General features: G+C 34.3%; 1 protein-coding gene across 2 annotated transcripts; it reads left to right on the top strand.

Annotated features, from left to right (window-relative positions):
• Nucleotides 1-620: 620 nt before the first annotated feature.
• On the top strand, nt 621-18465 carry LOC132600690 (abscisic-aldehyde oxidase-like). Of its 2 annotated transcripts, XM_060314017.1 has the most exons (10): nt 622-968; nt 10807-12486; nt 14330-14589; nt 14708-14917; nt 15062-15280; nt 15355-16317; nt 16605-16700; nt 17031-17129; nt 17278-17467; nt 17906-18465. In XM_060314017.1, exons 1-10 carry the CDS (start codon nt 815-817, stop codon nt 18127-18129), a joined length of 4095 nt encoding a protein of 1364 aa, XP_060170000.1. In that variant the 5' UTR covers nt 622-814; the 3' UTR covers nt 18130-18465. The 2 variants fall into 2 exon arrangements, 1 of the variants encoding a protein (XP_060170000.1); XR_009567284.1 differs by lacking the exon at nt 17906-18465 and having other exon boundaries at nt 621-968; nt 16574-16700; nt 17278-17317.
• Nucleotides 18466-25338: the final 6873 nt, after the last annotated feature.

The following is a 25338-nucleotide window of genomic DNA, read 5'->3' as shown; positions in this document are numbered from 1 at the left end:
GTTAAGGTGCCAAAATGGACAAGTTTAGGGGGCTGCATATGCATTAAGCCTTAAATAATTGAAGACAGCTTTTTGGTAAATAAATTAACAATTAAAAAAAAAAACAAATACTTCAGCCTCTTATCTCTTTGAGAAAGAAAGAAATACTATTTATTTTATTCTTCTCAAGTTGGTATCTTAATCAAGCAAGTAATTATGAAGTGTGGATAATTCTACAACTTTTTTATCCACTTTCTACGTTTCTCTAATTACCCAAAGCTCCCATCAATTTTCAAAAGAAAAAAGACATCCTTCACGCTTTAAACGAGTTAAGTTTTCAGACCAATAATTGAGTGTAAAAATCTCAAAAAAGATAAGTGGTCTCATTTTTTTTTTTGTTCTTTCTGCAATGTCCTACTTTTTGAATGATAAAAATAGAGACTACACAGTGCATGCAGTTAATTTATATCAACCCCACTCCCATGTGAACAGTTACAAAAATCCAACAGTTTATTCAGCAAATCTATTGTAATTTAGTTCCCATCAACATCTCAAAAACACACAAGGACATCCTTCATGTTTTAAATGAGTAAAATATTCAGTCTGATAGTTGAGCTTCCCCTTTATATAATGTTAATTTTTTAAAAAGATTTATATCATGTAGCATAAAGCTTTGGTGTTAAAAGTAAGTATTGGACACTCAATTCATACACTTCAAGATTCTTGCTTTTTCTTTCAGTTCTGACTATTATTCAGCTTAGAAACTAGAAAAAAGTTGAAAAAGACAAGATTTTTTTATAAAGGGTCCAAGAATCTTGATTTTAAAGAGGCTATTATGTTAATGGAGGAAATACAGAAAAAAGGGAGTTTAGTTTTTGCAGTTAATGGAGAAAAATTTGAGTTACCATGTATTGATCCTTCTACAACTTTGCTTCAGTTCTTGCGCTCTGACACTTGTTTCAAGAGTCCTAAGCTTGGTTGTGGTGAAGGTAATTCTCCCTCTTTTCTTTTTTTTTCACCACTCTGTTACATGTATACTAGTATATGTTTCTTTTTTTGTTGGATAATCGTGGTGTCCGGGCTCGTTTGTGATGCAAAATGGATTTGGAATCACCAGAAAAAGCAATGGAACAGTAACCTTTCAAAAAGGAAGAAAAGAAGAAAGAAGAAGCTAAACTAGGTTATAAGGTTAACTAGATATTTTCATTCATGAAAAATGGAAAATGAGCTAGTACAGATATAGGAGAGCCCCTCCTCAAAGATGTACTATTCCAAACATATTCTGACTAGGTCCTCTAATGCCAAAACTATTCTTTTAACAGAAATTTACTACTCCCCATGCTTGAGGTACCACTATGCACTGCTTTGGCTTCAAATTGCAACAGTTTGTGCGTGCCTCGACTAGTTCCACGGTACTGTTATCTCTTATCAACACAGTATCGGGTAACTCTGTCCGTCAAGGCTTGGACAGATGGGAAGAAATTACCTCGTGTCTTTGCCTCCGCTATGATTTGAACCTGAGAGACCTCATGGTTTTCAATCGACCTAGTGTATACTATATGTTTGCTTTTGTGTTATAACTGTGGTGTTTGAGGCCTATTTTTGTGCACCTCGACTAATGTCACGAGTACCTGCTCCCTCCCGCCAGCACAAATATTGTTAACTCTATCCATTAAGACTTGAATAGATGAAAAGAAATCAACTTAGCATTCTTACTTTCGTTGAAATTTGACTTAAGACCTCATAATTCTTAACCGACCTAGTGTATACTATGTGTTTGTTTTTGGTGCTAGTACATAGGGAACGTTAGAAGCTTTGGATTTACTTAAATTTGTATGGAAATCTTCTTTTTGCTTTATTTGTGTGTTTTTTTCATACTAGTCTCTATAAACGTGCAGTGCACGTTATTTCCAATCAATTTCAATCTTAGTAAAAAATATGGTAGCTAATATCATTTGTAATTATATATATTTATTTCATTAGTTACAAAATTATTACTATAGTAGAGGGTTGTATTTGAAATTGATGTTCTCGATATTTATTTTTTCTTCTTTTGCTCATATAAAAGTCATGTTAGGACTAATTAGATAATACAATATTAGAGTTTAGGTGACCATATACTTATTATTGTCATTTACAAATACAAAAGTGTTGAAAATCGTTACTAAACAAAATTACATCATAGGAATATCAATCTATTTTAAGAATATTTAGTTATTTAAAAAAAAAAATTGATCACAATTGTAAGATAGAATAATATTTTCTATATAAAAAAATCAAGTACATACATAAAATTTACACTAAAAGTGACTAATTACATCATCAACAACTATTACACGTATTAATATATTATTAACCTTTATAGGTTACAAATTCACTAAACTCAAAATCATTAGAAGCAAAGAAGAAAACAATTAATACTCTCTATATAAAACTTTTCCATTTTTGGTCATTAATGTCAAAATAGGTTAGTTAATAATGATAGAATAGGAGTAATTGTAAGGGAGGTATTATAACAGAAATAGGATTAGTTAGTAACAATAGAAATTGGATAATTAGTAAAGTTAATAATAATGGTAAGGGAGCTAGTTCAATTGGAATAGGATTAGTAAATAGTAATGTTGGTAGTAATAGTAAGGGTATAAAAGTCGTTCAATTTGAAGGATATTTTAGTCAACCAACATTTATATTCATGCTTTTAAAATAACTAGTCTCTATAAACGTATTCTGCAGGTTATTTCCTATCAATCTAAATTATCGCAAAAAAAAAAAAAAATTAGGTAATATTACTTGTGATTCTCTTAAGCTTTGTAATTTGCATATATTATTTAAAATCAACCATAAATATGTCAAAAAATAGCGAAAGCTTGATAAAAATTTCATAAAATAATTTGGTCACAATTTTGTGTATGCAAAACCACGACAAAAACACGACATAAATGTCAAAATTAAATAAAGAATTGACAAAAAATTTATTTGTTGCGCCTACGTAAATTACTCCTTTAAGTGATGAAATAATATGATTTTGTCGTGTCCCAGCAATTTCAAAATTCTTAAATATATAGACTCTAAACATCTAAATACACCCAATCATTATCTCTAGACATTCAACATCAAAGAGATCCACACAAACCTCTCCCTTCAGAAGAGAATTAGACCTTGAGAAACATATCAGGCATCAATGTACAAGCCACAACTTAAAGAACAAATACTCTTGTCACCATATTTTCCTTGAGTTAGTGCGTATAACTGGAAACTTGATCATGCCGAACAATAAAATATTACGCATTCTACAAAATGACTATGCTAGTTTAATTGATTTTAGGATGCCAAGTACACTCAGTGGTGAATAGCACTTAATTAAAATAAAATCATCCAACCAGGAACGAAACGATCATCTCGACTAAGAAATCCAACTGACTCACCTTGAAACGTATAATTTTGATGGCAATGATAGAATTATTTCTATGAACAACGGAAAGAGCCAGTTAATGGAAAGACTATGCATTGCTTATTGTTGTTTTCTCCCGATACCTTAACTTAGTTGGAAAACATTATAATTCCGACGGAAAAATGATACAACACAACAATGTCATCTTAAGCTTCTTAACAACTCTAAAGTACAATGCTTTCTCTATGCAGTATATTATTTGAAGCTATTACCTACTTAAAAGGCCATTTTTCTAGTTATCCTTTGTTGAACTTTCGTTAAAGGGACAATTCCCCTTTCCTATTGACAGTTATATCTTTTGAAAAAAATGGAAAAAAAAGTCAAAATTTTATCCAAAACACATACGTACATATCAAGAACCAAATTTACAATATATTGAAAAAACTCAATTTAATAGCCAAGAATAGAAAATTTACTGCAATGTTATCTCTAAGAACCCCCAAAACCTAATGATCCATGCCAGATTTCAGCATTAGTCTCATGAGATAATTATACGAATGACAAGTTCTGAAAAAAATTAATATTCCTATAAAATTGAAAGTTCTCATACACAACTCAGAACATAAAGATTACAAGTGACGACAAGACTAATAGAAATATATGTATTAAGTATCTTATTATTCCTAAAAATAAAAAAACATAAAAGACAAAAGCATATTAAAGAAGCATGCTTTGATCGAGAACAAGATACAAGTTAGCACATATGAGCTAGGAGGAAAACACCATCTTTGCCATCAGCTTCTTAAGAGATTTAAATTAATTAAATGTTGTAGTTTTAATTCTAGAAGGGTTCAAACTTTTGAAGAAGTTTTAATCTCGTTGCAGTTCATATTAGGAAAACTTTAATTATTTTAAATTGAGAAATTGTTTTTTACTTCAAATTCGTAAAATTAGGATACCTGACATTAGTATCCAACTATAGAATAATAATTTAATTTTTATAGGGGTAAAAAAGTCATTCAATATTTGAAGGATATTTTGGTCAACCAACATTTATATTCATGCTTTTAAAATAATATATAGACTAGTTTCTATGTTCGTGCTTTGCACGAATCATATAAGCGTTAAATATTATGAAACGTGTACTTCAAATAACATATTTTCAACTACATATATAGTCTTAATAATTGTTAGATATTCCAATTCTATCCAATACAGAATAATTTTCTTATAAAAATAGTATAATTTTGAAGGGCATAAAAATTGTTCAATATCATCGAATCAACATTGAAGTAAATTTCATAGATAATTATTGGAGGAAGATTGTTCAACATCAAATTTCCTTTAAGTCCTTCATCTACTACAACTATTTGTCCTAGTTCTGAAAATTAAAATTAAAACAATGGAGTATTTGGCTAAGAAAAATAAATAAGCATCCTTTGTAATGGAGAGGTTTCCTAGTAATTAATACTCCCACCTTCCTTTTGGCTTTCTCAGCTTTAAAATAGAGCATGGTCATCTGAAACCAATACGACACCATAATAATAGCCTGCGTGGACAAGCATAATTTTTCCCAAAAGTACTTATTTTTTTTCAATAAGTGCTTATTTTAAAAAAGTATGGTGTTTGGCCAAGCTTTTGGGAGAAAATAAGTGCTTCTAAGGAGTAACAGTAGCAGTTTTTCAGAAGCTAAAAAAAATAGCTTTTGCCCAAAATAACTTTTTTGAAAAGCACTTTTGAGAAAAATACACTTAGAAATACTTTTAAAAAGTTTGGTCAAATACTATTTGCCGCTCAAAAGTGCTCTTTAAATTAATTGTCCAAATATAAACTGCTTTTCACCAAAAGTACTTTTCGAAATAAGCTAATTTTAAAAGTTTGACCAAACATGCTATAAGTTGACTGCATAAAACTAAGTTATGGCACACACACTGGAGGTCGTCTCAAGGCATGTAAGAAAAAAGATTTAGGCCACAAGCTTAGAATTAATGACGGAGGCACGATTTTCACTAAAGAGTTCAAAATATGAAGAAGTATATATGCGAAAATTACAGTTTAAAAAGTGGAACAAAGCGCCGAAGGGCAGCTAAAACCTGAAAAATTATTCATAAGAATCTCTTCATACCAAGCATAATCGAAGTTAACCCCTATTATGGAGAATTATTAGCACAAGTGAGAATCACCCAGATCAAATCAGACGTGGATGAATTTTAAGATTATGATGAAAGTCTTGACCCTCTTAGGAATTTAAGATTACTACTATCTCAAGTTGCTTCATATTTAAAAATTTATCTCAAATACAAATATACATGTGCACGCAGGTGTCTTTTGTTTTTGTGTTAGACTCCGAGTTGGACTATCAATTGAAATTTGAAGTCTATCACATTACAAATCCAAAAGGTCCGATTTTTAGTAATTTCAACATCCTAAACATTAGATAAAATCTTAAATAATAACAATTTTATTCAATATAGAATTGGTTCATTAAAGAGATAATTTAGCTTACGAAGGGCATAAAAGTCGTTCAATACTTGAAGACTATTTTGGTCAACCAACATTTATATTCATGCTTTTATATTAATGTAGACTAGTCTCTACGTACGTGCGATGCACGAATATCTTCAGTGGCGGAGCAAGTTATTCATAGAAATAATCACATTTTAAAAAAAAATCACATCAATATTAATAATCCCTCAGTTTCAATTTGTTTATCTAGTTTTGACTTGACACATAATTTAAGAAAGTAATGAAGACTTTTGAATCTCGCGGTCTTAAATTAAGGATATGAAAAATGTACCAAAATGTCCTTTTATTATATGGTGGTCTTAAATAAGCCATGTGGAAAGTTAGAATTAAAGAGTTGCCAAAAAAGTGAAGACACATTCTTTTTTAAATGGACCAAATAGGAAAGTAAGACAAACAAATTGAAATTGAGGGAATATATAAAATATTATTTTAAAACTAATGAAGTTAGTTTTAGAAAAAAGGAAAGATACATTCTTTTTCAAGCGGACTAAAACGGGAAGTAAGACAAACAAATTAAAACAGATGAAATATATTGTAGATTATATTTAAAACTAATGAAGTTAGTTTTAAAATTCTAAGTTTAATAAAAACTATCTCGACAATTACGCATTTTTTTCTTGATTCATGTTTGCTGGAAAAGTTTATAAAAAGCTAATGACACATTTTATTCAACTCAAATAGAGATAATGAGAAATAAAATACATGGACCTTTATCTAATTTGACTCATAACTTTGATCAATCCTTTCAGATCCAAAATAGCTCTTTCATAATCCTGATGACCGTCAAATAGATTTTAAAAAATCCTGCCATAGAAAATCAAAAGAATATTATATAGCATTTCTCATAGTAATTAATAAACATTTTATGAACTATTCAAGAATAAACTATTTAATAAAGATCAAATTTTGAAATGATAAATAGTTTTAAATTCTAGTCACTTATTCTTGTAAACATTAATTCAATTAGGAAATTTTATCAGATTACGGTATCTTTTATTAATGAAAGAATAGTGGAAGATTGGTTGAACAAGACAATTCCTAAGCGGAAACCATTATCAGTCATAACTCGGCGAGAACAACATTGTTTGCAATTTTACATCACCACTCACCATAATTGATAAAGTCCTAATTGTACACCATTTGTATTTCTTTGTCAACTTTAGTTGATTTCGAAGTCAGAATTTTGAGAAAAGTCCTAAATATTACACTTCTATCCAATATTGAAAATATTTATTAAAGTATAATTAGCTTTTAAGGGGTATAAAAGTCGTTCAATATTTGAAGGATATTTTGATCAACCAACATTTATATTCATGCTTTAAAAATAATACTAGCCTCTATGTTCGTGCTTTGCAGGAATATATCTATGCTTCAAATGATGCGACATGTGTACCTAAAATATAAACCTTCAACTACAATTTTTTTCTCGTTGATTTCCAAATATTTAAGAACTCCCTTCCGTCTCTTTTAACCTATTAAAAATAGAAACTTAAATAACTAGTTCCTTTAACGTATCTTAATTTCTCCAAAAGGAATAAAAATACTTTCTAAATTTTGTTTTCCGACATCCCAAGGGTGTTTGCTGCTTGACGTGGTTGTAGAGCGTCCATGCATACTTTTTGCATTACTGAAATGGTCAACGGCAAAAAACCAAATAGTCCCCCATCAATTTTAATGAGGGTTGATCTATTTGGGGAATCAAAAAGTTCTTTCCTTGATTACGATTTTCTCCAACTCTTTTCATATATTGTGAATTATTAATTATGCAGACTTATAATACTTTTTATGTATTTTCAAATATGTAAATTTTATTTTAATGAAGAATTTATGCTTGAAATTTTAGTCAAAGAAAGAGTTATTTAACTCCCCAAATCAGTCAACCCTCATATAAATTGAGACGGCAATAAGTAGATCAAAGTACCACACATAGTCAAAAGGAAGGGGAAGAAGTGGGAACCGCATCCTTGACCACCTGCGAGGACGCCATCATCTCTGTATTTCTATATGAAAATCTTTAGAGTTTGAAGGTCGAAACAATTAATAACTCTCGTGGTATGAAATTTTCTAGAGCAAAGGACGTTGATTTCTTTAGAGTTCTTACTGTGTATGGGTCTATTAATTAAGTTGCATAGATGTGGAGTTACTATCCTCATTGAATTCTAGCACATACTTGTTAGCATTTCCTAACCATTCTATACTTGGCTAATACATCAACACGTGATTGTATATACTACTTATAAATATCTCTTGGTTTGCCGTGTCAGACAAGGTCATGGCATATAATTTGTTTATTTATTTTCATTCAAGTAAGAAACTTTATATTCTTAAACCTCTCTTATGCAACAACTTCCAACATATTTTTTTCCTGTACATGTTCTACGACTTTCCCTGTCTCCATGTAGTACTCAACTAAGCTCGGAGAGATAATAAATTATTGTAAAAACATCAAACTTAATTCTACTTCAACTTACCTTTCTAGATTAATTGAATTCGAATTAAGTTCTTAATTACAATTATATCCTACATAATATTTTTTTTAAAAATTAGAGGGCATAAAAGTCGTTCAATATTTGATGAATATTTTGATCAAATAACATTTATATTCATTCTTTTAAAATAATATAGATAACTCTAACCAGCTACCAAACGACCCTTAATAGTACTCCTTCTGTCCCAAAAAGATTGTCCTCCTTTTCTTTTTGGTCTGTTCCAAAAAGATTGTCCCCTTTCTATATTTAGAAACAATTTAACTTTATGAGATGATTTACGACCACACAAATATCTAAGGCTTATTTTGGACCACACATTTTAAAAGTCTTTCTTTATTTCTTAAACTTTGTGCCAAGTTAAAAGAAGACAATTTTTTTGGGACGGAGGGAGTATAAGAGAAGATACTCCATCCATTCACTTTTACTTGTCCAATTTGGACTTTGAACATTTCTTAAGAAATAATAATTGTTATGGGCATTTTACCACAATATTCATACTAATTGATATTTAGTTTTAAGTCTTGAGAAATTAATTGGAAATAAGTAATTAATGCTAAGAAAAAACTCAAAAAATATGTTTTTCTCTAATATAACAAAAGGGATAGGTGAAAATATATTTTTAATATAGTTAACAAGTAAAAGTGAACATAAACAGATTTTTTTCCCAGGTAAAAGTCAAATTTCTAAGGACAATAATGTTAAATCAAAGGGCAATAGAATCAAGAAAATGAACTGTAGCGGAAACAGATTCCAACTGGAAAAGAAAGATAACAGAACCTAGTTTGGGTTGATACTTTTTTTCAACACATATGCACCTAATGATGGTGACTTTCCCAGCTAGTTTCTGGTAACACAACTCCAGCGACACTAAACTGTCACCAAACTCCGGTGACACGAAGTCAGGGTCTGTTTGGTATGGTGGAAAATGTTTTCCATTTTCTCGGAAAATATAAGTGATTTTTTTACTCATTTTTTTGTGTTTGGCGCATAACTTGAATAATATCATTTTAAGAGCATTTGCATGAGAAAAAATACTATGAGGTTTTTAAATATAGAGTGCAACTTCTGGTGGTAGGATAGGCAGGGGGCAGGTGGGGGTAGGGTGGCGTGGGTAGTGCGGGGTAGGCAGGTAGAGGGTGAGTGGGTAGTGCGGGGTAGGCAGGTAGAGGGTGAGTGGATAGTGCGGGGGTGGGTTGGGGATGCATTGACGTGTTTTTATTCATCCGGAAAATGTTATTGTTTTTCAAATTTTTAAGAAAAATATTTTCTCCTATTTTAAGGAAAATATTTTCCATAAGAAACTTTTTTCAAGATATTTAGTGCAACACAACAAAGGAAAATAAGAAAATATTTTTTGTCATGCCAAACACACACCCTCAAAGAACAAATCCCGGTGAGGTAGCAGACCCACTTAAGGAAATGCTCTGATATCATGTAATAAAACAATAAGGTACTGGAGGAAATTATCTGTATATTATTCAGAGAATCAGTGCAGAAATACATGAAAAACTACAAAATCATTACATATTTGAACTATATACAATATTATATCTAAATACTTTATTCTGTAATGATGTTTAATTCCTTTTTTGACTGGTTAATTGGGAGTTAAAACAAGTGATTCTCTAAACAATATGTTCTTTCTTTTCAATAAGCTGAATCTTAAGAGTTAAGGTTACTGATCAATATAGCAAAGATGGAGTTTAAGGTTTCACCATATATAATGAAGTAAAATGTCTAGCCCGTTGTAGTTTTTCAATGTAAAATAAATGTTAAATGATTTCTTGTTTGTTGACTTTAGACAATATGAAATAGGGAGAAGGAACTATCAGAAAAGATTCATTCATGCTACTTGTTTATAGTTTGGCTAAAAAATGCCACGGCTATTACCATTTTGTGTCATTACTCACTAACATAACTCTACTACTATAAGATTTTGACACGTGGCATTATCTAAACCTTTCATTTTACAAGTGACACATATGAGCAATTTCGTGGTTCAGTGGCATATTTGAGTCTTTTCCCAATTTCTATATAAATCTCCATCTTTTCTAATTTTTTGTAACAAGCTTATAAGGACAAGTTTGTCCCTCGTACTAATGACATTATTATTTTCCATGGAAAAACTATGCTTTCTTATTTAACTGGATTACGAATATAATCTTATTCACAATTTTTACGTACTTTATGGCTCTTTAAAAAAATTTAAAATACACAGTAAAATTTGTTTAAGAAATAAAAGAGAGTACACTAATGAGGTCTAGATAGGTATGAAAGATAATATGAGTGAAATTTGGGGTATTAATAGTAGTCGAGAGAGGCTCAAATCACACTCATATGTACTTTTCATATGATTAAGTATTTGTATCAAATGCTCAATTTTGGGTTCAGAAAGAACATAACTTATGTGTATGGTTACAGGTGGTTGTGGGGCTTGTGTTGTTCTAGTCTCAAAGTATGATCCGAAGCTTAAAAAGGTCGAAGATTTTAGCGTGAGTTCGTGCCTCACACTTCTTTGCAGTTTAAATGCTTGTTCGATTACTACAAGTGAAGGCCTTGGGAACACTAGAGATGGTTTCCACTCTATTCATGAAAGATTTGCTGGTTTCCACGCTTCTCAATGTGGCTTTTGCACTCCTGGCATGTGTATGTCGTTTTTCTCAGCTCTTGTCAATGCTGAAAAAGGAAACAAGCCCAATCCTCCACCGGGATTCTCTAAGCTTACTTCATCCGAAGCTGAAATGGCCATAGCAGGGAACCTTTGTCGGTGCACTGGATACCGACCTATTGCTGATGCCTGCAAGACTTTTGCTGCTGATGTCGATATAGAGGATTTGGGGTTCAATTCTTTTTGGAAAAAGGGAGATTCCAAGGAAACGAAAGTAAGTAAACTACCTCCCTATGATCCAACAAAGAATTTTAGTACATATCCCGAGTTCTTGAAGAGCGAATCCGCCACGAATTTAGACTCCTCGAGGTACCCTTGGTACAGTCCTGTTTCCATTGAGGAGCTACAGAGCTTGTTGAACTCCAACTTGACGGAAAATGGTGTAAGCTTTAAACTAGTCGTTGGTAATACCGGCACAGGTTATTATAAGGAAACTCAGAGATATGATCATTACGTTGATCTCAGGTACATTCCTGAACTCTCAATCGTCAAAAGAGATCAGATGAGCATTGAAGTTGGAGCAACTGTGACTATCTCTAAACTCATATCATTCTTGAAAGAGGAAAGTAAAGTCGATTCAGGTTCATATGGAAAGTTGGTGTCCAAAAAACTGGCTTACCACATGGAGAAGATTGCTTCGCCATTTGTTAGAAACTCTGCTAGTGTGGGAGGAAATTTGGTTATGGCGCAGAAGAATGGTTTTCCTTCAGATATCGCTACATTATTTCTTGGGCTTTCTGCTACTGTTAGCTTGATGACCAGTCATGGACTCGAAAAGCTCACATGGGAGGAATTATTATCGAGACCACCACTAGACTCAAGGACCGTGCTTCTAAGTGTTTCTATCCCATTTAAGAAAGATCAAAGCTCTCTCCAAAATCGTTCTAAATTTTTGTTTGAAACCTATCGAGCTGCTCCACGACCTCATGGGAACGCATTGGCATATGTAAATGCTGCTTTCCAGTCCGAAGTTTCTCTCTACCATAACAGTGTCCTGATAAACAATATCCAGTTGGCGTTTGGTGCTTATGGCACAAAACATGCAACAAGGGCGAAAAAGGTAGAGGAATATCTAACCGGGAAAGTATTAAACCTACATGTCTTACATGAAGCACTTAAATTGGTCAAACTAGCAGTGATTCCAGAAGATGGAACTTTACACCCGGAGTACAGATCAAGCTTGGCCGTCAGTTATGTTTTCGAGTTTCTTTATCCCTTCACTGATGTTCATTCTGCTATTTCTGGTGGTTTACTCGCTGGAATTAATGATATCTCGGTTGAGGAAGTTTCTGAAAGTAGTAATGATGGTTGCATTAGTCAGGGGAGAAAACAAACACTACTATCTTCTGCTAAGCAGGTTGTGGAATCAAGTACCGAGTACTATCCAGTAGGTGAACCGTTGAAGAAGGTTGGAGCCGCCATGCAAGCTGCTGGTTTGTTCTCGCCTTTTACGTTCTCTATATTTTCATTCTCTAACATCTGCTTATGATTTCTGTATTTGCTATAAATGTAGTTTAATAGAAATTTTACTTTGAGAGGGAAAAGATTTTTTCATAATAACCCGACTAAATGACCAAAATTACGAAGAATGTTTGACAAATTTTTTTTTTTTTTTTTTTTGAAACCAAAGGAAAATTTCTTTAGATTCTCTAACTTAGGAGAAGCCTCAATTAGATGCTTGTGAAGGGTAGAAATGTTTTTCTCATGAAACTTGTCCCTTCGCAAGTCTTTTTGTTTCTTCAGGAATCAGGATGGTCCGGACATTCCATTTTTGTGACTGAGCTTTATATTCGTATGTTGCTCGGTCTGTTCAAAAGTATCGTCGGATGCGTGTCTGGTCCTCCAAAAGCTATGCATTTTTTTTTGGGGAATCCGACACGCGTGCGACACATTTTTCGAGTGTCCGAACAACATAGTTGTATGAATAACTGATATTTAAAGTGAAAATACACAACTAAAGAAACAACAAGTACAGGAAGGAAAATATATCTGGGAGATATCAGATCGAGGAAATGGTTTAGATAATGCCATGTGGCAAAATTTGGTAGTAGTAGGGCTCCGTTAGTGACCAATTATATCACGGCGATGGCATAAATGAACCCAACTATTAACGAGTAGCATGGATGAGCCATTTCGGATAGTTCGATTGCATATTTGAGCTATTTTATAAATTTCCTCTTCAGTTTTTTCCTCCTCCGGCCTCCCTAGTCATTTGTTTTCCATTGGAGAGGAGGCTTGAGCTTCCGTTTTGAAGTTTTTTTCCTCTGAAAATGGTTCAGTGTTTTTCTAGACCAATCGATCATTTCTTCTCCTTTTTTGCTGCCTTCGTTGTCATGTATTCCTCTTGCCATGTTTTTTTTTTTTTAAACACAAAATATGTCAGAAAATAGTACAATAGCGATACTGAACAGAAATAAAATAGGAAAAACTTATCACAAACAATACTGTGTCGCCACTACCTTGAAAGCAATTTTGGCCTGACAGGGATGCAAATCGTTACGGCCGGTCGCTCCCCAAGGTTCCACAATCACTTCCAAACACGTGCACTTGTAAGTTGGAAGTTTAGAGCTCGCATAAATAGCATTTCCCAGAAAACAGAACTGCGAAGAACTATTGTAGCAAGAAGAACACGAAGAAAACTTTCTATGTGTTGACAGGAGAAATCAGAACCTCTATGTATAGGTAAGGAGGCAACGTTGGGTAGTAATGGTCAAGATCAGAAACGGCAGAAACGTTAATGTATTGATTAATTTTTAGGAAAAATAATGACTGCCTTTTAATTCCAAGTAATGAGCCTTGCCTTTTTTAAATTCTGGTGAATGAACCTAGACATTAGTCTGGTAAGCATGTATTTGAACATATTTCAGGTAAGCTCAAAATATCAGAAATAATATTTGCAAAACCATAGTTGGATTAGGCCTCACATATATCTCGCTCCGTGAGCCAGTTGACCTATTTTGCCTTGCAAGCCCATTTCTCATGTGCCCAAGCCACTCCCTTTTGCTAGCTTTTTACAAGCCCAATAAAGGTTAATTCAATATAAGGAGAAGAAAAGAGCTCTTCCTAATAATTGAGGGACTCTTTGTCTTTCATATAAGTCAAGAAAGTATTGGACCCACAAGAATTCTTTAGGCTTCGCATTATTAAAACAAAAGAACAATGCCAAATAATGGAATAACTCCAACAAAATAGTTTATCTGCATATCTTTTAAATGATAACTTTATGTCTGCAACATCCCGGACTTCAAATGTGCTGGTTTACATAACATTTTGCAGGTGAAGCTGTTTATGTAGATGACATTCCTTCACCACCAAACTGCCTGCATGGAGCGTTTATCTACAGTACAAAACCATTAGCAGCTGTAAAGGGAATCCAGCTCAAGTCTAATCAGTTAACGGATGGAGTCATCGATATTATTACTTTTAAAGATATCCCAAGTGGAGGAGCAAATGTAGGAGCTATGACAATTTCCGAACCTGAGCCCTTATTTGCAGAGGATCTCGTCCGATGCGCTGGCGACAGAATTGCAGTTGTGGTGAGCACTTGAAGTTTGCTTCTGCTGAGATTGGTTTTATGAAATGTTAATTTCTAATACACTTTAATCCAAAGGAATTTTGAAGTACTTTTTTCCTTACGTTGTTGAAACACTATAGGTTGCTGACAGTCAGAGGTCTGCTGATGTGGCTGCAAGAACGGCCCTCATTGACTATGACACTGCAAATATGGATTCTCCCATGTTAACCGCTGAGCAAGCTGTAGAGAAATCTAGCTTTATCCAAATTCCACCATTTCTACATCCAAAAGAGGTTGGTGATTTCTCAAAAGGAATGGCTGAAGCTGATCACAAGATTCTCTCTGCTGAGGTACTTCGATTCCTCTACTGTTCCGTTCGTTCAATGGTTTCCTTAAATTTGATTCCTGGATGACGATCTAGCATGTGTAACCGTAGATGTACGCTAAAGGTTCAAATACATTACTGATTGGCTCTTTTTAATAATAATTTCCAGATAAGACTCGGTTCCGAGTACCATTTTTATATGGAAACACAGACCGCCCTTGCAATTCCAGATGAAGACAACTGCATGGTTGTCTATGCTTCAAGCCAGAACCCCGAGAAGGCGCATCATGTGATTGCCAGTTGTCTTGGTGTTCCCGAACACAATATCCGTGTAATTACAAGAAGGGTTGGAGGTGGCTTTGGGGGCAAGTCAGTCAGAGCAATGCCTGTGAGTGTTTGAAAAAGAAATAGTAATAATAACCATTCTCTGACTCTGATGCTAAAGCTCATGTATGATTTTAGGTCTCCACAGCCTGTGCACTTGCAGCGTACAAGTTAAGACGACCTGTCAGGATATATGTCAACCGGAACAGTGACATGATAATGACAGGAGGACGACACCCCATGAAAGTAACGTACAGTGTAGGATTCAAGTCGAGCGGAAAGATCACAGCGTTACATCTTGATATATTGATAAATGCTGGGATCACGGAAGATATGAGCCCCGTCTTACCATTAAGTGTGATTAACTCACTAAAAAAATATGATTGGGGTGCCTTATCTTTTGATGTAAAACTATGCAAGACAAATCTCACCAGCAAAACGACTATGCGGGGCCCTGGGGACGTGCAAGGATCTTATATTGCTGAAGCTATAATAGAGCATGTGTCGAGTTTACTGTCGATGGAGGTGGACTCTGTCAGAAATGAAAATCTTCATACATTTGAGAGTCTTAACTTATTCTATGATAACATTGTAGAAGCAGGAGAATACACATTGCCTAGTATCATGGATAAGTTGGCTGTGTCGTCAAGCTTTTTCCAACGAAGCAAGGTGTTAGAACAGTTTAACCAGAAAAACACATGGAAGAAAAGGGGTATTTCTCGAATTCCAATTGTGTTTGAAGCTATGCAACGAGCGAGCCCTGGGAAAGTCAGTATTCTGCAAGATGGATCAATTGTTGTAGAGGTCGGTGGGATTGAACTTGGCCAAGGGCTATGGACAAAGGTTAGACAGATGACTGCTTATGCTCTTGGTTTAATTGAAAGTAGTTGGGCCGAAGACCTTGTGGAGAAAGTACGAGTCATACAAGCAGACACCTTAAGTGTAGTGCAAGGCGGGCTTACAGCTGGAAGCACTACATCGGAATCAAGCTGTGAAGCAATTAGACTTTGCTGTAATGTCTTGGTTGAAAGACTGACCCCTCTTAAGAAACAGTTGCAGGAAAAAAATGGTTCTGTTGATTGGCCAACACTGATTCGCCAGGTTTGTTTTCCCATTATATGACCACCTATTTTTTTCCGACATTTCAACTCTGCAAGTCACAGGTCAGGCACTATGAAATTTTTAGTCTTGAATTCAATTTGAAGACCATAAAAAAGTGATTCACTTAAAAGTAACTAATTGTATGTATGTAGCTTGGGACGGTAAGTGACTAATCATATGCGTGTAGGTCGGAACCATTTGTTCATTTAAATCCATTAGCCAATCTTTCTCGTCTATTAAATATTTTATTTTGCAGTTCTCTCCCACCCACGCCCCTTCTTTTGCAGGCACAACAGCAATCAGTAAGCTTAGCAGCAAATTCTTATTATGTACCAGAATTCGGTTCCAGGAGTTATTTGAACTTCGGCGCTGCTGTCAGTGAGGTAAACTTGTTGTTTCTGTTGGCTTTTCTGGTTCCTTCATCCATGTCTTTGTAACAAACCCTGCTTGAGTCCTCTATTTTTGTTAGAGTGGGTTAGAGTCCCACATTGGTTGGGGAATGGACTGGTGGTCTGTTTATATGGACCTGGTTAATCCTCCCCTCATGAACTAGCTTGTGAGGTTAAGTTAGGCTCAAATGTCATATACTTACAATTTTAAAGCAGATCCCCATTCATTAGATTGAGAAGATCAGCTCCAATTGTGGACCATTTTGCAGCCAATATATCTTCTGTAGCTTCATATGGATAACTAACAAAAAGCTCTTTTTGCAGGTGGAGATAGATGTTCTGACGGGAGAGACTACCATTTTGCAGTCGGATATTATTTATGACTGCGGGCAGAGCTTGAATCCCGCTGTTGATATGGGACAGGTACATTTTATATTTTGTAATTACAATTCCCTTATATAATTGAGAGGTGCATCAAGCATTTGAGCTGGGTATTCAGACTTCAGAACTATCAATTCTTGATCACATGATTGTTCTAAGTAGTGGCAATTGTTTTTTCTTTTCCTTGCAGATTGAAGGGGCTTTCGTACACGGAATCGGATTTTTCATGCACGAAGAATATCTTACAAACGAAGACGGGTTAATGGTCTCAAATAGCACTTGGACGTACAAGATCCCGACTATTGACACCATACCGCAGAATTTCAATGTTCACGTCCTAAACAGTGGACATCACAAAAAACGTGTTCTCTCGTCCAAAAGTATTATTCTTTTCTTCATTTACTTCCGCTTTCCTTCTGTCAAACAAGTTCTCCAAGTCCTTTGCTTGTTTATTTATAATCGTGAGCGCCACGAAAAGTTTTTTAACACATTCTTCACTCAGTTTAGTGGAATATATTGCAAACCTGTTTCAAATGATTGTTAAAACAATAATGATAGAAATCATTTAATCTCACTTTATCCACACTGTATATGTATATTCATTCATACACTGTATCAGATCTAGATTACAATCTATGAGTTTGCGGGAATGCAGTAACTTTTGTTTAGACCTTGTAATATACTAAGAATCGATTATATCTATAAACAGTTGAGTGAACTTAGTTATTATTGTATACAGTAACAAATAAACTACAAATTCTGAATCCGTCTCTGTTCATACAAACTGTTGAATCTTGATATAACTACTTATTTTGCAGATTCTGGTGAACCGCCGCTGCTTCTGGCAGCTTCGGTCCATTGTGCAACAAGAGCAGCCATTAAAGCGGCACGTAAACAGCTCAAACTTTGGGACAAGCTCGATGCGTCTGTTTCAGAATTCTATCTGGACGTCCCTGCCATATTACCTGTTGTGAAGACACAGTGTGGCCTGGATTATGTGGAGAAGTTCTTAGAAACTTTGCTGGCTCAGAAATCTAACTAAAGGTGCATCAACACATTTCAAATGATGCTGAACTATGTTGCTTGGACTCTCCCAAATGTTGTCGTACCCATGTCGGTTTTTCTAAATACACTATTTTTGGAGGATTCGACAGGCACCCGAAAACATTTTTGAAGAGTCATAATCAGGTCTACTTAATCTTTGATACTCACCAAATTTGAAAGTCGTACTTGTGACTAGGTCAAGTACATGACTAAAGAGCTATATATATACTCTTAGTCATATAATAAGGTGATTTAATTCTTATAAATTATTGGATTTATTTCTCATTAAGTGTAAAACAGAAAGTTTAAGCTAAATTGTTTAATCTTTGGAAAATTACTACTCAACATGTTAAAAGTAAGTATTCTAGCTCTCTAATTTCGGATTTGATAGGGAGTGTTTTATTCCTCAAAGTGAATTTTTTTGACTTGAATCTGAATTACCCGTGCCTTATACTGGATTTAAAAAAAAAAAACAAGAGGAAGAAGCATTCTAGTTCATAATAATAGGAATAACAGTATAATCATATGTCTACTACATCTTTGATACTCGCCATTTTATAAATAGAACTTGTATAGGTCAGGTACATAACTAAAGAGCTATATTATGTTATACATATAAAAAAAAGTTTAGTCTTAGAATAAGGTGATTTATTTGTTCAATATTATTGATTCAAGATCACTTTATTCTTTATTTTGGTAATTTAAACGAAAAAATCATCACAAAGAGTTCTCTCTTTTCTTGAAGTGATGTCATACCTTATTGAAATTTTAAAACTACTACTCAACATGTTAAAAGTACGTCTTATTGTACTCGGATTTGAGTTCGAGCCGGCAGAATGGGGTCGTCGTTAGTAAAGAGCATTTTCGCTAAACCAACCCGGTGGCTCTAAAAACCTAGTCAATCCATTCTTACGAAAATGCTGATTATCTTCTTCCATCTTTCTGCACTTCAAATATTTTCTGTGAGTGATTTCTGACACTTGTTGAGTTTGCTGTTCATTGGGGTTTGTTGTACCGCTACACTGGTGAGTTTAATTCGTTCTAGCCGGGGAGAATATATTCCATAATCTCTGGTACATTGAGGCGAATAACTTTCTTAAGGACACACTGTAAATTCAGTGGGCTCGAATGTATATTCCATTCTCTCTAGATTCTGTTTCAGATTATTTTCAAAAACAGATTGCTAACACAAACTATTTTCTCGGCACGTGTGTTGCACGTGTATGCCGAGTCATGTCAAAAAATTTCAAGTCCTCTTTTTAATTTTTAATGTATAACATGCATTATTCATTAAAACAAGGATCAAATGGATATAATTTATATTTATTTGCAGAAAAATTAAAACATATAAATGATGCTATTGATAGGAACATAATTCTTGTTATTCACTAAAAAAATATGTAATTTTTGAACGAAAGAGTTAGTATATATGCCTCTCTCCTCTTGAGAACAAACACTAGAATGCACAATATATTTGAATAATAATTTGATGTACACTTAAATAGGAGCCTCATGAGAAGTTTCATAAATGAAAATTGTCAAAATCTGCTATCAAATTGATAATAGCCACTGAAATTTGCCCAAATTTATTGTCGAAAAGTTGAAAATAGCAATCAGATAATATTGATGTTATCAACATTAAGAATTCTTTTTCCTCTTTCTAAAAGGGTATTGTAACAGGAAAATATTTAAAATTCTTAAATATATTGAGTTTTGGCAATTTCAATTATTGTCGACTTTTTTAGAGTATAAACTAGTTTCTCGACACGTGTGTTACACGTGTATGCCAAGTAAGGTCGGAAAATTTTGAAGGCCTCTTTTTTAGTTTTTAATGCATAGGAGAAGAAAAAGAAGCAGCAGCAGTAGCGCTCGAAGAATTTTTTTTTGCAAAAAAAAAAGGGAGAAATTAATTTATATAGTTGTTTGTCCAAAATATTTTTGGTTGAGCAACAAAATGTGTAACTTCTCCTAAAAAAAAGGCATATATATTGTGCTTTTATGGGCGATTAGAATTTATTATATTACCGTTGAGGGTTGCGGGTTGTAATGAGATTAATAAGATCTCTCTCCACCTCTAATCAAATGTCTTGACTTCGATCCCTAAAATAAAAAAATTACGATGTAAAACTCTTCTCCCTTTGATTGGCCTTATGTGGTGCGATTTTGAATTAGTCGGTTCCCCAAGCGGACACCAAATACGGTGAGGATATATTCCATAACCTCGGGTACACTGAGGGGAATAGTTTTCTTAAGGATACACTATGAATTCAGTGGGCTCTAATGTACTTTCCATTCTTTCCAAATTCCGTTCAGATTATTTTCGAATACATATTGCTAACATAAGCTATTTAATTTGCTCGGCAAGTGCAGTATATGCAAAGTCATGTCAAAAAATTTCAAGACCTCTCTTTAATTTTTAATGTATAACATGCAATATACATTAAAACAAGCATCAAATGGATATAATTTATATTTATTTGCAGAAAAATAAAAACATATAAATGACTCTATTGACAGGAACATAATTTTAGTTATTCACTAAACAAAATATGTAATTTTTTTGAATGAGAGAGTTAGTACATATGCCTCTCTCCTCTTGAGAACAAACACCTGAATGCACATTAGTTGTTCGTCCAAAATATTTTTGGCTGAGTAGCAAAATGTATTACTTCTCCCAAAACAAGGTATGTATTGTGCTTTTATAGGCGATTAGAATTAATTATATTACCGTTGAAGATTGACGATTGTAATGACATTAATAACATCTCTCATCTCAAATCAGATGTCTTCAATTCGAGCTCTAAAAGTAAAATAATTATGATAGAAAACACTTATCCCTTTAATGCTCCTTATGCAATGCGATTTTGGATTAATTGGGTCCGAAGCGGATACCGAACACTGGGTTGGAAAGAATTCCTCCACCTTTAACTAGACCTCTTGGGTTCGAGCTTTGAAAATGAAAAAAAGTCTAGTAGGAAACACTCTTGATTTGATGAGTTTTATGCAACGTGAATCTTGATTAGTCAAGGTCCCAAAATGTGTATCGGACATTGGGTGAAAAAACAAAAAAAAAAAAAATTACATGGACAAACTTGTATTATTTCTTTTCCACCCTGAAATCCGGTACCAACTTTATGGGAGCGACAAATTTAGATTCATTCCGGAAAGTCTCACTTTGAAAATAAGACTCTCCATAACTCTATTCTAGGAGTTCGAACCCGGCAAACTTGTAGTGTGTTAAGTCTTTATAGAAAGCATATCCAGTAAGAATATTTAACACATTGTTTATACCCTATATAGAAAGCATATTGAGTAAGAATATCAAGGTAGTGATTCTACAGAACAGGGCTCTAGCTAATATTTACCCTTAAGGTTGAAACCAATATATGATACCAATTCAAACAAACACACACACACACATATAAGGGACCAAATGGATAAAATTCATTTTTATGTGCAGACGCAAAAACATATAAATAATGCTACTTCTAGGAACATAATTCAAATTATTCACTAAACAAATATGTAATTCTTGAAGAAGAGTTTTAGTACATATACCTCTTTCTTCTTTAAAAGTCGATAACAAATAAGCCGAACCGTTAAACATAATTAACCGCCCGATCTGCCCGATAAGCAGCCCTACACACACATTACATAAAAAGGGACCAAATGGATAAAAATCATTTTTATGTGCAGACGCAAAAACATATAAACAATGCTACTTCTAGGAACATAATTCAAATTATTCACTAAACAAATATGTAATTCTTGAAGAAGAGTTTTAGTACATATACCTCTTTCTTCTTGAGAATAAATACTTGAATGCATGTCATACATGAAAAACAATTTGGTGCACATTTAAATAGGAGCCTCGCGTGAAGTTTCATAAATGAAATTTGCCAAAATTTGGTATTGGAAAATTGATAATAGCAATTCGACATAAATGAAGTATGCCAAAATTTGCTGTTGGAAAGTTGAAAAGAACAACTGGATAAACTTGATGTTATTAGCATTTAAAAATTCTTTTTCCTATTTCTAAAAACGTATTGTAAAAATAAAATATTTTAATTTTTTGAATATATTGAGTTTTGGATTTTTTCCTAAAATATAAATTAGTTTCTTGACACGTGCATTGCACGTGTATGGACCTGTTTTTTTTTTTAAGAAAAAAAAAATTGTTTCACCACCCCACCCCGCATTATATTGAGCTGCACATGCTCAAAAGGGGATCAAATGGATATATTTTTATATTTATTTGAAGAATAAAACATAAAACAATGCTATTGCTAGGAACATAATTCTATTAACAAAATATGTAATTCTTGAATGAGAGAGTTAGTACTTATACCTATCCTCTTGGGAACATAATGTAACACCCCGCATTTTGGGACTGAGTTTAAGCTCATATCATTAGAGTTCTAGTGGAAACATGGAAGGTTTGAACGTTTTGCGAAAATGGTTGATAGGCCTATTTCGGGCAGCGATAACTCCTTGATCGGTTTGGAATTTTGGAAGGTACTATCAATGAAGTTGTAGTATGTAGAAATACCTTTCTAACGATATAAGGATCAAGCCAATCAAAGATCGGAGCAAGGAGATATGATCGTCTCAATATGCCTAATAGTAAGGCACTTGAAATCCTATAGAATCGGCTAAGTTTTTGATACGTCTGACTTCCAGTCAAATTTCATGACACTCCGTTGGGAATTTGAGAAAACTTCCTTGATGAAAGTTGTAGCCCTTTGCAATAGCTTTCCAACGGTATCTTACGGGGGTCAAACGGACAACTGTGCAAAGAGTTATGCCCATTTTACTGAAGCATGTTCGCTGGAAATACGGCCAGCATAACGGTGACGTTACGGGCCGTATTTCGTGTTACGGTCCGTAACAGTGGACCGTAACGTCCCGAAAATTTCCAGAAACTCACTGGAAATTTTCACCAAGATACGGTACCAAGTTACGGTCCGTATCTCGTGTTACGGGACCGTAACAGTGACCGTATCTTGGTCCGTATATACGTTTCGGGTCACCTGACTTCGGGAGGCCATAACCCTATCATAACTTGGGAATTTGGGAAAACTCAAAGAACGAAAGTTGTAGATAATTGAAAAACCTGTCCAACCATAGGTTGTGGGTTCACAGGAGACGTCGGGATAAGGAGATATGGACGTTTTAAGACAGCAAGGTCCCAACCCGTTTTCAAGTTGGGTCAACCCATTTTCCCCTTGGTATATAAAGAAACTATTACCCTAACAGCCCATTTTTCCTCCAAAACTCAGATTTTAGAGAGAGGAAGTGAGAGAGAAGGGAAATTAGAGAGAGAAAGTAGAAAATCAACCAAGTTTAACGTCCCGAATCCCAAAGCTCGTGAAGGAAAAAGTGTAGTACAAGTCGTTGTCGTCATTTTAAGCCCAAGATCGGACTTGGGGGTGTTGATTTCGTGGTGACTACCCAAAAGGTAATATTTCTACTCCCCAATCATTTATAGTTATGAATTGATGAATTCTTGGGAGTATAATAATTGGGTTTGTTGAAGATGATTATATGAACTATGTTAGAATTGTTGGATTGATGACTTGGGATTGTTGTATTCATATGGATTATGAAGAATGATGTTAATTGCATCTAATTGAGATTGTAGAAATTGTTAGAAGTAAAAGAATGGGGATTTGGTGAAGAAAACACCATTAATGGGGGTTATAGAGCTTCATGCCCACTAAGTGTTTGATAAAATGCTTAGATGAACAAAGCATGGATATTGTTGCTAATATAGAATCACTATGACTTGTATGCTATAGATTGAAGTTGAAGGGGGTGAAGGACATTGTGATACGCCCAAAAGCGGAAGGTTAAGGTATGTAGAACTTCCATCCACATGTGGGAACTTCTATGTTCTTCCCCATGATCCGTTTAGTAAATTCTATGAGTTCAACTCCTAGGGCATTAAACTCAATGTATTGGTAGCCCGTAATTATGTATGTATGTATGTACATGAATTCCGTATATATGTTCGTTATTGTGTTCCTAAACCTCCATTTCGGACATTAGGAATCCTAGCTTAATCCATGAATCATGAATTCTTCCTCATGTGTTCTCATGATGTTTATATGAAATTGTAAAATGTTATTTTACAAATTACAAGCATGTTTTCAAGTCAACTACAAACGTATGATTATGCATTATGGTATTTCTTATGATCAAGTTTACAAGTTATTTCATGAAAATATGTTTACAAGTCCTTTCGTGAAATCATGATTTCAAGACAAGTACAAGTTAATTCACGAAAGTCATGGGCTTCTTAGCCAACTATATTATTTTCATGTTCGGGAGTTGTAATAATACCGAGAAGGCTCAGATAGCCTGAAACTACGTATGCCAACGTAGGATAAGAATCGCTCTGCCCAGTAGGACGATTCCTTCATATGTTCCCCATTGAGGGATTTGGATCCATTCATGTTATGTTCATGTCTCGTGCCCCGGCAAGGTACGAGATGGCTTAGCTAATCGGGCAGAGATCAGACTCCACGCTCCTCCCCGTGGTGGTTTATGTCGGTATTACAGATTATTACAGATTACTATAGACTATCTCATGCTTCCAGTACTCAGTTTCAGTTTTAAATTTCATGATTTTGTACTCATGCTCATGCTCATGTTCATGTCCAAGTTTTCAGTTTCAGTTCTTACTATGTTATTCCATGTTCCATGTTGTTTCTTCCGGTTGCTTTACATACCAGTACATTCAATGTGCTGACGTCCCCTTTTTATTGCCCGGGGGCCTGCATTTCACGATACAGGTACTAACATACAGGACGACACATTTGCTCAGTAGGACAGCATCCGTATCAGCTTATTGGTGAGCCCCATCTCGTTCGGGGTTTAGTCAACTTTTATCTTATGATTAGTTATGCATCTAAAGGTATGCTGGGGGCCTTGTCCCAGTAAGTATGTTTTTTAGTCAGACTCATGATAGAGGTTTCATAGACTAGACAAGTCAGTTATGTCATGTTAGACATTTGGAGTCGTATAGCCATTTTGGCACACTCATGTTTAAACAAGTACTTTATTATGTATTATGACTTATTACGTTTTACAAAGGCTCATCATGCATTCACGTCATATTCCGCTTATGATATGCAATCATGTTAGTTCAGCAAGTCATGTGGTTCGCTCGGTCACATGCAGTCAGGCACCGAGTGCCGTGTTACGT

This window comes from Lycium barbarum, chromosome 6, assembly GCF_019175385.1.
Source record: "Lycium barbarum isolate Lr01 chromosome 6, ASM1917538v2, whole genome shotgun sequence".
NCBI classification, from domain to species: Eukaryota; Viridiplantae; Streptophyta; class Magnoliopsida; order Solanales; family Solanaceae; genus Lycium; species Lycium barbarum.
Note: the sequence above shows the minus strand (reverse complement) of the source record. Positions and strands in the feature narration are given on the sequence as shown.

Bases quoted from the DNA above. Each gene is read 5' to 3' on its own strand.
- LOC132600690 (XM_060314017.1), top strand. From the start codon at position 815: ATGTTAATGGAGGAAATACAGAAAAAAGGGAGTTTAGTTTTTGCAGTT. The intron at 14,918-15,061 runs GTACTTCGATTC...AATAATTTCCAG, and splicing joins ACAAGATTCTCTCTGCTGAG to ATAAGACTCGGTTCCGAGTA. The intron at 16,318-16,604 runs GTTTGTTTTCCC...CTTCTTTTGCAG, and splicing joins GGCCAACACTGATTCGCCAG to GCACAACAGCAATCAGTAAG.